The sequence below is a fragment of the Prionailurus viverrinus genome, chromosome B3 (assembly GCF_022837055.1).
Source record: "Prionailurus viverrinus isolate Anna chromosome B3, UM_Priviv_1.0, whole genome shotgun sequence".
Lineage (NCBI taxonomy): Eukaryota > Metazoa > Chordata > Mammalia > Carnivora > Felidae > Prionailurus > Prionailurus viverrinus.
In genome coordinates, this window is record NC_062566.1 from 23,792,235 (window position 1) to 23,805,960 (window position 13,726).

The 13,726-nt window shown below is 38.2% G+C and overlaps 1 protein-coding gene across 14 annotated transcripts in view; it reads right to left on the reverse strand.

Moving 5' to 3' along the window:
* Nucleotides 1-6,016: 6,016 nt before the first annotated feature.
* Nucleotides 6,017-13,726, reverse strand: part of TUBGCP5 (tubulin gamma complex associated protein 5) — a 66,189-nt gene continuing 58,479 nt past the window's right edge. For 8 of the 14 annotated variants that reach the window (XM_047862189.1, XM_047862187.1, XM_047862185.1 and 5 more), the window contains 7 exons: nt 13,308-13,392; nt 13,084-13,204; nt 12,410-12,588; nt 10,887-11,012; nt 10,239-10,327; nt 8,302-8,402; nt 6,017-6,380 (listed from right to left, as the gene is read on the reverse strand). In XM_047862189.1, the coding sequence (XP_047718145.1) occupies nt 6,334-6,380; nt 8,302-8,402; nt 10,239-10,327; nt 10,887-11,012; nt 12,410-12,588; nt 13,084-13,204; nt 13,308-13,392 (748 nt within the window). In that variant the 3' untranslated portion in view covers nt 6,017-6,333. Of the gene's footprint in view, nt 6,381-8,301; nt 8,403-10,238; nt 10,328-10,781; nt 11,260-12,409; nt 12,589-13,083; nt 13,205-13,307; nt 13,393-13,726 lie in introns of those variants that run through there. The other 6 variants (XM_047862186.1, XR_007152893.1, XR_007152891.1 and 3 more) reach the window with 6 other exon arrangements.

The following is a 13,726-nucleotide window of genomic DNA, read 5'->3' on the forward strand; positions in this document are numbered from 1 at the left end:
ATTATTTCTCTTCTTCTGCTGGGTTTGGGGTGTCTTTGCTGTTCTGCTTCTATTTCCTTTAGGTGTGCTGTTAGATTTTGTATTTGCGATTTTTCTTGTTTCTTGAGATAGGCCTGGATTGCAATGTATTTTCCTGTCAGGACTGCTTTTGCTGCATCCCAAAGCGTTTGGATTGTTGTATTTTCATTTTCGTTTGTTTCCATATATTTTTTAATTTCTTCTCTAATTACCTGGTTGACCCACTCATTCTTTAGTAGGGTGTTCTTTAACCTCCATGCTTTTGGAGGTTTTCCAGACTTTTTCCTGTGGTTGATTCCAAGCTTCATAGCATTGTGGTCTGAAAGTATGCACAGTATGATCTCAATTCTTGTATATTTATGAAGGGCTGTTTTGTGACCCAGTATATGATCTATCTTGGAGAATGTTCCATGTGCACTCGAGAAGAAAGTATATTCTGTTGCTTTGGGATGCAGAGTTCTAAATATATCTGTCAAGTCCATCGGATCCAATGTATCATTCAGGGCCCTTGTTTCTTTATTGACCGTGTGTCTAGATGATCTATCCATTTCTGTAAGTGGAGTGTTAAAGTCCCCTGCAATTACCACATTCTTATCAATAAGGTTGCTTATGTTTATGAGTAATTGTTTTATATATTTGGGGGCTCCGTATTCGGCGCATAGACATTTATAATTGTTAGCTCCTCCTGATGGATGGACCCTGTAATTATTATATAATGCCCCTCTTCATCTCTTGTTACAGCCTTTAATTTAAAGTCTAGTTTGTCTGATATAAGTATGGCTACTCCAGCTTTCTTTTGGCTTCCAGTAGCATGATAAATAGTTCTCCATCCCCTCACTCTCAATCTAAAGGTGTCCTCAGATCTAAAATGAGTCTCTTGTAGACAGCAAATAGATGGGTCTTGTTTTTTTTATCCATTCTGATACCCTATGTCTTTGGTTGGCACATTTAGTCTATTTACATTCAGTGTTATTATAGAAAGATACGGGGTTAGAGTCATTGTGATGTCTGTATGTTTTATGATTGTAGCGATGTCTCTGGTACTTTGTCTCACAAGATCCCCCTTAGGATCTCTTGTAGGGCTGGTTTAGTGGTGACAAATTCCTTCAGTTTTTGTTTGTTTGGGAAGACCTTTATCTCTCCTTCTATTCTAAATGACAGACTTGCTGGATAAAGGATTCTCGGCTGCATATTTTTTCTGTCTAGCACCCTGAAAATCTCGTGCCAATCCTTTCTGGCCTCCCAAGTTTCAAAAGAGAGATCAGTCACGAGTCTTGTAGGTCTCCCTTTATATGTGAGGGCACGTTTATCCCTTGCTGCTTCAGAATTTTCTCTTTATCCTTGTGTTTTGCCAGTTTCACTATGATATGTCATGCAGAAGATCGATTCAAGTTATGTCTGAAGGGAGTTCTCTGCGCCTCTTGGATTTCAATGCCTTTTTCCTTCCCCAGTTCAGGGAAGTTCTCAGCTATTATTTCTTCAAGTACCCCTTCAGCACCTTTCCCTCTCTCTTCCTCCTCTGGGATACCAATTATGTGTATATTATTTCTTTTTAGTGTATCACTTAGTTCTCTAATTTTCCCCTCATACTCCTGGATTTTTTTTCTGTCTTTTTCTCAGCTTCCTCTTTTTCCATAACTTTATCTTCTAGTTCACCTATTCTCTCCTCTGCCTCTTCAATCCGAGCCGTCGTCGTTTCCATTTTATTTTGCATTTCATTTAAAGCGTTTTTCAGCTCCTCCCGACTGTGCCTTAGTCCCTTGATCTCTTTAGCAAGATTCTCTGCTGTCCTCTATACTGTTTTCAAGCCCAGCGATTAATTTTATGACTATTATTCTAAATTCACTTTCTGTTATATTATTTAAATCCTTTTTGATCAGTTCATTGGCTGTTGTTATTTCTTGGAGATTCTTTTGAGGGGAATTCTTCCGTTTGGTCATTTTGGATAGTCCCTGGAGTGGTGCGGACCTGCAGGGCACTTCCCCTGTGCTGTGGTGTATAACTGGAGTTGGTGGGCGGGCCGCAGTCAGACCTGATGTCTGCCCCTAGCCCACTGCTGGGGCCATAGTCAGACTGGTGTGAGCCTTCTCTTCCCCTCTCCTAGGGGTGGGATTCACTGTGGGGTGGTGTGGCCCATCTGGGCTACTTGCACCCTGCCAGGCTTGTGATGCTGGGGATCTGGCGTATTAGCTGGGGTGGGTAGGCAAGGTGCACGGGGGCAGGAGGGGCAGGCGTAGTTTGCTTCTCCTTCGGTGATCCACTTCAGGAGGGGCCCTGTGGCAGCGGGAGGGAGTCAGACCTGCTGCCGGAGGTTTGGCTCCACAGAAGCACAGCGTTCGGTGTTTGCGTGGAGCAAGCAAGTTCCGTGGCAGGAACTGGTTCCCTTTGGGATTTTGGCTGGGGGGTGGGCGAGGGAGATGGCGCTGGTGAGCACCTTTGTTCCCCGCGAAACTGAGCTCTGTCGTCCCGGGGCTCAGCAACTCTCCCTCCCTTTGTCCTCCAGCCTTCCCGCTTTCGGAGCAGAGCTGTTAACTTATGACCTCACAGATGCTAAGTCCCGCTTGCTGTCAGAACACACTCCGTCCGGCCCCCCCGCTTTTGCAAGCCAGACTCGGGGGCTCTGCTTGGCCGGCAGGCCCCTCTGCCCCGGCTCCCTCCCACCAGTTCGTGGAGCGCGCACCACCTCTCCGCCCTTCCTACCCTCTTCCGTGGGCCTCTCGTCTGCGCTTGGCTTCGGAGACTCCATTCTGCTAGTCTTCTGGTGGTTTTCTGGGTTAGGCAGGTGTAGGTGGAATCTAAGTGATCAGCAGGATGCGTGGTGAGCCCAGCGTCCTCCTAAGCCGCCATCTTCCGAAAACCAAGATGGATTTAGACATGCAGTGGAAAGAAGGGAAAGGTAGAACGGCCAGAAAGAAAAGCGAGCCTGAATTATAGGTCAGTGGAATTAGCCCATCAGTTTATCTTATTTGAAGAAATTGGCACAGTTCTCCACACCTTCAGCAACCAAGACCCTGATCAGTCAGTAGCCATCAACATCAAGGCAAGACCCTCCACCAGCAAAAGATTATGACTCACTGGAAGCTTAGATAATGGGTCAACATTTTTTAGCAATAAAGTATTTTAAAATTAACATAGATTTAAAAAATTTTTTTTTTAACGTTAATTTTTTAGACAGAGACAGAGCATGAATGGGGGAGGGTCAGAGAGAGGGAGACACAGAATCTGAAACAGGCTCCAGGCTCTAAGAAGTCAGCACAGAGCCCGACATGGGGCTTGAACTCATGGGCCGCGAGATCATGACCTGAGCCAAAGTCGGCCACTCAACCAACTGAGCCACCCAGGCGTCTCAAAAATTCACATAGATTTTTAAAGACATAATGCTATTACACACTTAACAGATACAGAATAGTGTAAAAAATATAACTTTTATACAAATTGGGAAACGAAAAAATTAATTTGACTTGCTTTATTGTGAAATTTGCTTCATTGCTGTAGACTGGAACTGAGCCCATGATTATCTCCTAGGTATGCCTTTATAAAAAACTTTACCAAAAGAGTCAGCCCATCATTGTTTAAAACTCAAGTTCATCATGACTGCTTTAATGGAAGAATGTTTTCACTTGATGGGACCAGATCACAAAAACCTTCACATATCTTAGAACTGTTAGGTTATACTGGAGTATTTTCTTGAGACATGGAAGCAGCTGTTCATCTTCTGTCTGAAGGCATCCTCACCAAGACTTCAGAGTAAAGCTCCAGACCTTGGCTATCACCCAGGAGGCATTATTACCAGACTTTGCCATCTGCATGCAGGAAATGCTGATGCTGCAAGATGACTGAGATTGTATCTAAAGGCAGAGGTCCCTGATGCTCAGCTCTGAGGATACTTGGGGTTAAGGATGCTTTTAAAAATAACTGATATATAACTTTCTTACACCATACACAAAAATAAACTCAAAATGGATAAAAGACCTAAATGTGAGACAGAAAACCATCAAAATCCTAGAGGAGAAAACAGGCAACAACTTCTTTGACCTCAGCCACAGCAACTTCTTACTTGACACGTTCCTGAAGGCACGGAAAATAAAAGCAAAAATGAACTATTGGGATCTCATTAAGAAAAAAAGCTTTTGCATAGCAAAGGAAACAACCAACAAAAGTAAAAGGCAATCAGTAGAATGGGAGAAGATATTTGCAAATGACAGATCAGGTAAAGGGTTAGTATCCAAAATCTATAAAGAACTTACCAAACTCAACACCTGAAAAACAACCCAGTGGAGACATGGGCAGAAGACATGAATAGACACTTTTCCAAAGAAGACATTCACATGGCCAACAGACCCATGAAAAGATGCTCAACATTGCTCATCATCAGCAAAATACAAATCAAAACCACATTGATACTACCTCACACCTGTTGGAATGGCTAAAATTAACAGCTCAGGAAACAGATATTGGTGAGGATATGGAGAAAGGGGAACCTTTTTGCACTCTTGGTGGGAACACAAACTGGTGCAGCCACTCTGGAAAACAGTGTGGAGCCTCCTCAAAAAATGGAATTACTGTATGATCCAGTAATAGCACTACTAGAAATTTATCCAAAGGAAATAGGAGTGCTGATTCACAGGGGCATGTGTACCCCAATGTTTATAGCAGTGGTATCAACAATAGCCCAGTTATGGGAAGAGCCCAGATGTCCATCAACTGATGAATGGATAAAGATGTGGTATATATAAACAATGGAATACTACTTGGTAACAAAAAAGAATGAAATCTTGCCATTTGCAACAATGTGGATGGAACTGAAGGATATTATGCTAAGTGAAATAAGTCAGTCAGGAAAAGACAGATATCATATATTTTCATTCATATGTGGAATTTGAGAAATTTAACAGACACCTATGGGGGAAGGGAAAGGAAAAAAAAGGTTACAGAGGGAGGCAAACCATAAAAGGTTCTTGAATACACGAAACAAACTGAGGGTTAATGGGGGGGGGGTAGGCAAGAGGGAGGGGAAAATGGGTGATGGGCATTGAGAAGGGCACTTCTTGGGATGAACACTGGGTGTTGTATGTAAGTGATGAATCATGGGAATCTACTCCCGAAGCCAAGAGCACACTGTATACACCGTATGTTAGCTAACCTGACAATAAATTATATTAAAAAAAAAAAAAGTGGTATATATACCACTTATATATAGTGTTAAGTTGTAAGTACTAGAGACATGCCAAGAAATCTACAAGGAAAATGTGGAACATTTAAATAGGAAGCATAATTTTATTTAAGATATAACTGGCCAGTTCACACGAATTGCTCAGAATTGTCAATGTATGTGTCAACAGTTGGCCCTAAGTGAAGTTGGCTTTTAGATTTATTGATATTGATTAAAGCTATTTTCCATTTTGAAACTTCCCAGGCAAATAAAAATACATTTTTTTCTGACAGCCAAATACAGGACAAACTTAGGGAAGACAGCATGTAAAACTCTATATGAAACACTTCCAGGGGCACCTGGGTGGCTCAGTCAGTTAAGCATCCGACTTGGACTCAGGTCATGATCTCTCTGCCCGTGAGTTCAAGCACCATGTTGGGCTCTGTGCTGACATCTCAGAGCCTGGAGCCTACTTCAGATTCTGTGTCTCCCTCTCTCTGTCCCTCCCCTGTTCATGCTTTGTCTCTCTCTCTCAAAATAATAAACATTAAAAAAATTAAAAACAGAAACAAAAAAAACTTCTGGGGGCACCTGGGTGGCTCAGTCTGTTGAGCTTGTTGATTTTGGCCCAGGTCATGATTCTAGGGTTGTGAGATCAAGTCCCACACCAGGCTCTGTTCTCTGCCTTTTCCCTGGCTTGCACTCTCTAAAAATGAGTAAATAAACTTTAAAAGATTATCTCTCTCCCTTTCCCTTTGCCTCTCCCCCATATACACACATTTTCTTACTTTCAAATCAAAACAAAACAAAAAAATACTTCTGTGACTGAGTAAAAGGAGAATAGAAGAATTTAAAATGCTTTATTTTTAATAGCAATTGCATTTCAAAATGACATAATTCACATAATTCACCATAAATCTATAGCTTATGGTAGGAAATATAAGTGTAAACAGCCTATATACACTTTATTGATACAATTTTATACACATAAATTTATATACTATCCAATAATCTCCAAAGAAAATACCTACAAATGTACTTGTTTAGACAGTAGACAACAGTTTTCAAAATAAATCAAAATAGAGATTTCCACTCCTCAGCTGCATATAGTGGAATTATATGTATGAAGATGAAATCTGAGGTATATAATACAATGAAGATATTTAACTTTGTTCCATGCCAGCCATGAGTGACAGTGCTAGAGATTCCACTGTGGAAAGAATAAAAATAAGGTTAAAAAAATAGGTTTAAATATTTGAAAATGTCTGAATAAGGTCTCAATGATTTCAGAATTGGAAGTATTTAGACTTTTCTACTTTTAATTAATATATTGATTACTTTAAATGTACAATAAAATGATAATTATTAAATACAAATTGAAAGAGTATGATTTATTTCTATTTCAGATCATTTTAATTTTGAAGACAAAAAGTCTGGACATTTCACTGAACAAATCACTCTTGTCCGCTATGTCACAGAATTTGGAGTCAGTTCATAACAAACTTGCATAACAATCACCCAATGCAAAAATGGACAAATGCATCAATGTTTCCTCTAACACATTTGTAACAGTATTTTTTAAAATGTTCAGCTACTCTTAATTAGTACATTATAATTGGAATACGTAGAAAAAAGGAAGAGATTAACCCTGTGTACTTTTCAAAAAAATAAAAAATAAAAAGGCTGTGTAAAGACGGGAATGCAAACTGGTGCAGCCACTCTGGAAAACGGTATGGAGTTTCCTCAAAACATTAAAAACGGAACTACCCTACAACCCAGCAATTGCACTACTAGGTTTTATCCAAGGGATACAGGTATGCTGTTTCAAAGGGGCACATGCACCCCCATGTTTATAGCAGCACTATTGACAATAGCCAAAGTATGGAAAGAGCCAAAATGTCCACAGACAGATGAATGGATAAAGAAGATGTGGTGTATATGTTCAATGGAGTATTACCCGGCAATCAAAAAGAATGAAATCTTGCCATTTGCAACTATGTGGATGGAACTAGAGGTCATTATACTAAGCGAAATTAGAGAAAGACAAGTATCATACGACTTCACTCATATGAGGACTTTAAGATACAAAACAGAGGACTATAAGGGAAGCAAAAATAATATAAAAACAGGGAGGGGAACAAAAGAGACTCATAAATATGGAGAACAGAGAGTTGCTGGAGGGGTTTTAGGAGGGGGGATGGGCTAAAAGGGTAAGAGCCATTAAGGAATCTGCTCCTGAAATCACTGTTGCACTATATGCTAACTTGGATGTAAATTAAAAACCAGACAGATAAGCTATATTGAAGCACTGAGAAAATACTGTTTGATATGTGACAGATTTTGAACATGTTAAAAACTACAACAAAGTTTCACAGAAAACTAAGCAATTGAGTAAAGGCAATTCTGGGGGAAAAATGGATTAGAAAGAAAACAAAGTACGTTATTTGGTTTATCTAGTCCACAGAACAATTTTTCATGGTCAAGATAAATTCTGGCTTCATTTAACTCAAAAATTTTTTATACAACTACATTTAAAAAATATTTTTTATTAAAATAAAATGCACTGTTTTATCCACTTGAAAAAAAAGACTGTGCAAAGAGCTTTTAGATATTTGTTCTACAAATACAAATATCTAGTTTGCCTTTGTTCTACAGATGAAACAGCTCTCTTCTCCCTGTGACACAATCTCTGTGCTTCACACTGCATTCTGAACTGTCATGCTTGCACTTTCCTGTGTAAGAGGCAGCCGTGGGAATTTTTCAAATTGCTAAAAAAATGCCTATCTTTTGAAAGGAATAGTTACAAAGGCTCCGTATAATTGTAAAGTATGACTGAGATCTATTTTGCCTTCTGCTTTACCTAATAATGGTTCTAGAAATCCACTGGTATACCAAATCACATAGTAAAAAGCAGTATCTTTAGTCTCAGTGTTTTATATCTCATATTCACTCACCAACTGTAATTCTGAAAAAACAAGTCAAAGCATGGCACAACTGCTGAGGGACTTTCCAGGTTTGAAATTGTGAAAAGTTATAATTTTTCATGAGATTAGTACCAAAGCAAGAACATGCAGACTTAGCTACAAGAAAATATAAAAGCAGTAAAAATTATTTTAACATGGTATACTCACGATGGGGAAAGGATCCTCTACAGACAGCTTTGTTTAAAATGGTTACAATAAACATATGGCAGTTTTTAAAATCAGACTCCATTTTCTCTATAGATTCCATTCTAGGAAAGAAAGTAAATTTTAACTTAAATAAGTGCATAAAGTGTTAATACATAGGCTACAAAATATCTTTGGGATAATTTCAAATATACTTTCGCTAAATTTCCTAAGTCTAAAGATTATAAAATAGAAAATTTCCTGCCCCACTTCAAAATAAAACCTTTCCAAATGTTTGAAGGAAAGAGTTATTAACACATAAAACTGTGCTGTTGTGGGGTCGCATTGAATTCTGGAGTTGGGATGACTGGGGGTGTTCCCTTTTCCATTACACATTTCTGTATTTTCACTTTTCACAAGCATATCTCCTTTTTGAAACAAAGAATACATTAAAGACACAAAACCCTATATTAGAACATACACTAGGAGAGAACGCAGAGGACACTCACATGCCCACATCCAGCTTCAGCACAGCCCAGCCCTGCCATACTGTGAAGCACATTTGAAACATCACAGCCCTTCAGTCATAAATATTTCAGTGTGTATATAGTAAAGATAAAGACTCCTTTTAAAACAGCCACAATACCATTTTCTTGAAAATACTTAATGATTTTTTAATATCATCAAATAACTAGTCAGCTTTTGAATTTCACATCACTTTTGCAATTTTTCACTCTTCTGCTTCAAGTCTGAATCAGGATCAATTAATTTCCATAAACTGTAATGGCTGATATGCTTAAGTCCTCCTCACTCCCTGTTTTTGTCTTCACAATTTACTTATTGAAGAAACTGAAACAGTTCAATTTTAGCCAAGCATATGCAGGAGTGTTATTATTTTCTCCTCCATCTCACAGTGATATGGAAAGAAAAATGTTCTTTACACACTTTGAGACACCCATAATAAAACAAATAAGACTTTTATTTTCATTCTTTTTCATAATATTTCAATTATGGATTTTACTTACACTCTTAGTTTCTTCATACAGACAAAGACTGTAAGAAAGACTGTAGACACAGCCATAGACTGATACAGCCATAGACTAAGATTTTAAATTAGATCATAAACTCTCCCCTTTTTACTGACTAGTACAAGCTATTATTTCAACAGCCCAGTCAACCAGACTTGTATTTTTATTTCTCAGAAGTAACAGAGGCATCATCATTACATTAATTTTATGAACAAGACAAGGACAAGCTACTGAACTCTACATTCAGGTTAACAGTAGAGGATGGCACTCTACATAGGAAGAGCAACAAGCTCTGAGCTCCACAACTGTACTCTGACTTCAGGGCATCTGTCTTTCTATGGGACTCTGGACTATAATCTACCGTAACATCCAGAATTTGCTTTAAAATGATTCAGCAAGTATGAACAGGGGTGTGTGGTAAACACAAAACAGAACTGGTCATTGCTGGTAACTGCTGAAATGGGGTGATGGGCAACCAGGGTTTGTTATGCAGTTCTACTTCTGTATATGTTTGAAATTCATAATTAATAAAACCTATACAAGAATACATGAATGCAACCTAAGAATATTTATTTGTTCTAATTTAAATTTTCATATTTTTCTGGTTTTACCGTTCTTAAAAAACTGCACTTTCTTGATGCTGCCTAGTTAAGGTGAACACATTCAATTCTTCCCTTAAATATAAGTGATATATGATATATTGCCAAGATTGAGAAAAAAGGCTCCCAGAATGTATTTTTTAAAAAAAGGCATTTCTTCTTCCTCTCATTAGTGGGGTGGCTCACTGGCTCAGTTGGTAGAGCATGTGACTCTTGATCTCAGGGTCATGAGTTCAAGCCCCATGTTGGGCATAGAGCTTACTTAAAAAAAAAAGGCTTCCAGAAAGAAGCCAGTTAAAAGGGAAGCTGAAATGGTCACAAGCTACATACTTACTGCCACGCCCCTAGGCCTGCTTGCCAACCATCCGCAAACATGAGAGCCAAATTCAGTACCTTCATGATGGCTTCTTTCACAAAACTGACCTGGAGATCAAAGCCACAGAGAGAACACAGGCTCTGTAACTATGTTTGGATACTGACACCAACACTTTAAAAGACTGCCTTGAATCAAATAAAGAAGGGTACTAGGCTCTGAATAAGTGCACTTGGAATCAGATATGGAATCAGGTCACACATCTAATGCACCTATGATACCGGGAGTATTACCAGCAGAGTCTAACCAACAAAGCAAGTGACCATTTCCTGGGATGGCCATTTAAGTTCACCAACGAAAGGGAGTAAGTAATTCCAATGGCTATAAATTGACTTAATCCCATATATTCTCACTAAGATGGATGTACTTCCTGACTAAAACACTATTATTCCACAACTGCAGACACAATTTTCCAATTGAATCCAAGCACAGAGCAGGGTGCAGATGATCACAATACAGTTCTCATTTGTTTCTCTCAGGTATAATTTCTAGTAGTACACATACTTCATTTGACCTGGTCATTTCGTAACGAATATCCAGAGACAACCTCCCTTGACCAGCTTCCTTCCTGTCTCAACTGGCCAAATCTGCAGGTGACATCTCATGTACCTTTTCTCTCAGCAAGCATCGATCATGGATGGTGGACAAATATCTATAGTGAATTTTAATCAACTGATCTAAATCCTTGGCTTCCTCGACTTGATGTTGAAACTCTAGTCCTGTACTGTGAAGAATCTTGGAAGAGAAAGATGAAAAGTTTAATCAGCAGACTTCTTTGAGGACTTGTATGCCAGACACAAAACTTATTACCAACCTCTTCTACTCCTCTCAAATTCTTTCTTCAATAATTACAACTGTAAACTCACAAAGTACCTTCTTTAAAGGTTGAAATTCTTATCCTAGAATAATGGTAGATGCCAGTCCTTTAGGAAATCCATTTGCATGGTAAATGAATGCCTTACTTTGGACTAGCAGACTGTTTCTGGTGGGGAGGGACAAATGCACTGATTAAAAAAAAAACAATAACAACAACAACAATTATCAGGTAAATTGAATTTATATGTTTCTTTTTTTTTTTTTTTTTTAAGTCCCAATGTTTATATACTGGTCTTTCTTTAAAAGGAGCACAGATGTTCTTCAACTAGAAAACAAGAAACAAATTAAGCAAAAAATTAAACTACCAATTACTCTCAATAATTAAGGGCTTAAGGCTGGCCCTCTGAAGGCCACTAATGCATGGTAAACAGAGAGTACCTCTGCCATATGCATCGTGTCTAAAACACAGGCTTCAAAGTTTCAATTCTTTCAAATAAAATGAGTTTCAGAGCTTCTATACCAGAATGACTACAAATTAGTTTTTTAAAGCAACCATTTAAAATCCCAAATGAGGGGGCACCTGGATGGCTCAGTCGGTTAAGCGGCTGACTTCGGCTCAGGTCATGATCTCGTGGTCCGTGAGTTTGAGCCCTGCGTCAGGCTCTGTGCTGACAGCTCAGAGCCTAGAGCCTGTTTCAGATTCTGTGTCTCCCTCTATCTGACCCTCCCCTGTTCATGCTCTGTCTCTGTCGCAAAAATAAATAAACGTTAAAAAAAAAATTAAAAAAAAAAATCCCAAATGAGTACTGTCTTCCAACAACACTGCCACTATTCAAATATCTGAACTCTTCTTCCAGACTTCCTCTAGATCTGGTTTTAAGATGTGTAAGAGAGTAGTTTCACTTACTTTGTAATGAGTTGCCTCTTGTTTTTAAGAAAAAAAATAATCTGGCTGCATCTATCTCCTTATATACCACACTAGCCTGACAGATTTTTTGGCTGTTATTAAAATTTGAACCCATTTTCCAGGGGCAGATCTGTTAACCACTAATAAAGTTTAGAGGGCTATACTACAAGTTCTAAAGGCGATTCCAAAAGAGGAGCTCTGGGTATGCCTCTTCCAAGAGGCTGATGGACAGGAGGGACAGGAGTCTCAAGATACACATTCTGTGGAATGTTAAAAAAAAATATTTCCCTCCACTGCCATGTTATTTTATGATCAAATATTTCATATGTGCTATTTTCACACTTACAGTCTACAAGTATTTTGTGGGCTTTTTACCTATAAATATATCACAAGTAATCCAGACACAAACCCTGGTCATGATGTAGTTGTGTAAGCTGTTCACAAAGTGCATGAGCTTCACTCTCAAGAGGAACATACGATGAATCTGTTGTCTTACTGTTTCCTTCTGTGGTCCAAATTGAACAGTTGTGTCTTCTTCACATAAAAGTCCTTCTCTGAACTGTGGTTTTCCAGCAGTACTAGTTAGCTCTGCATAAGATGCAAAATCAGAGTAGGTGGGAAGAACATCTACTCAGGCCCCACCCATACCACTGCACAGGGGTGGGACTTCTGGTGTCATCATCAACCCGCAAAGGGTACTCTACAGGAGTCACATCAGGGACCATGCCTTCAGTGTCTCTGGAAGGTAAAGCAGTGAAAAGTTCCCCCTTATCACCTTGATTATCACTGTCATTTAAATTTAAATGCAAAGTCCCAATAACTTGTCATTAAAAATTTTTGCATAATTTAAGAATATTTATTCTGGCTAAATTCCTAATCAAGTTGCTATATTTCAGGTTGACTGCAGTACTAATTCCCTGGTATTTCATTCAGGGAAGTTAATTCTGCCATCTGTAAAACTGTTACTATAAATACTTGTCATCTGGGTACTTGTATATACATAAAAAATGACCAAAGATCACCTACTTCTTTTTTTCAGGGCTAAAATTAAATTATAATTTATCTGTTGCAAACAAATCTTACCACCGAATAGTAAAACATCCAGACTATATTTTGCCCATTTTATCTGCAATAAGAGAAGGAACACCTGATTATAAATTTTCTGACATTCCAAACTTATAACAATATCCACAGGCCATGGGATCTATGAAAACAAAAACAGAAAATTAGAGTAGAAAGTAACCTATTACTTGCACGTTATAATTTTAATAGAAAACAATGTTCTTACTAAATGTATTAGCACATACCTTGTAGCTCAAGGTTAGACCATCTAAGATATGAACAGGGAGTTTCTTCTTAGTTGTGTCAACATTTTCATAAGATATAGACAGACTAGATAAAGAAATTTCAGTTTTAGTTTGAAAATTCTATGCTCACATAAAAAAACCTCTAAAAAAACACTAGCATTTTACCATTTATTTTATTTACATATTTCAAAGAAGACATATTTCATAAAAGGAATGCAAATATTTAAATAAAGTGCTATTTTCTAGCCTATATTCCAGAATAAGAATTTGGTTTTAGAAGAGGGGCAAAGTTTTTAAACAATGGGTTTAGCTATGAAAAAGAGACTCTTAAGTGTAGTAAGTTAATTAGGAAAAAAGATGAAGTTGGGGAAGAAAATATAATGGTAATAGGTTGGGTACTTAATTGGGACAAAATTCAG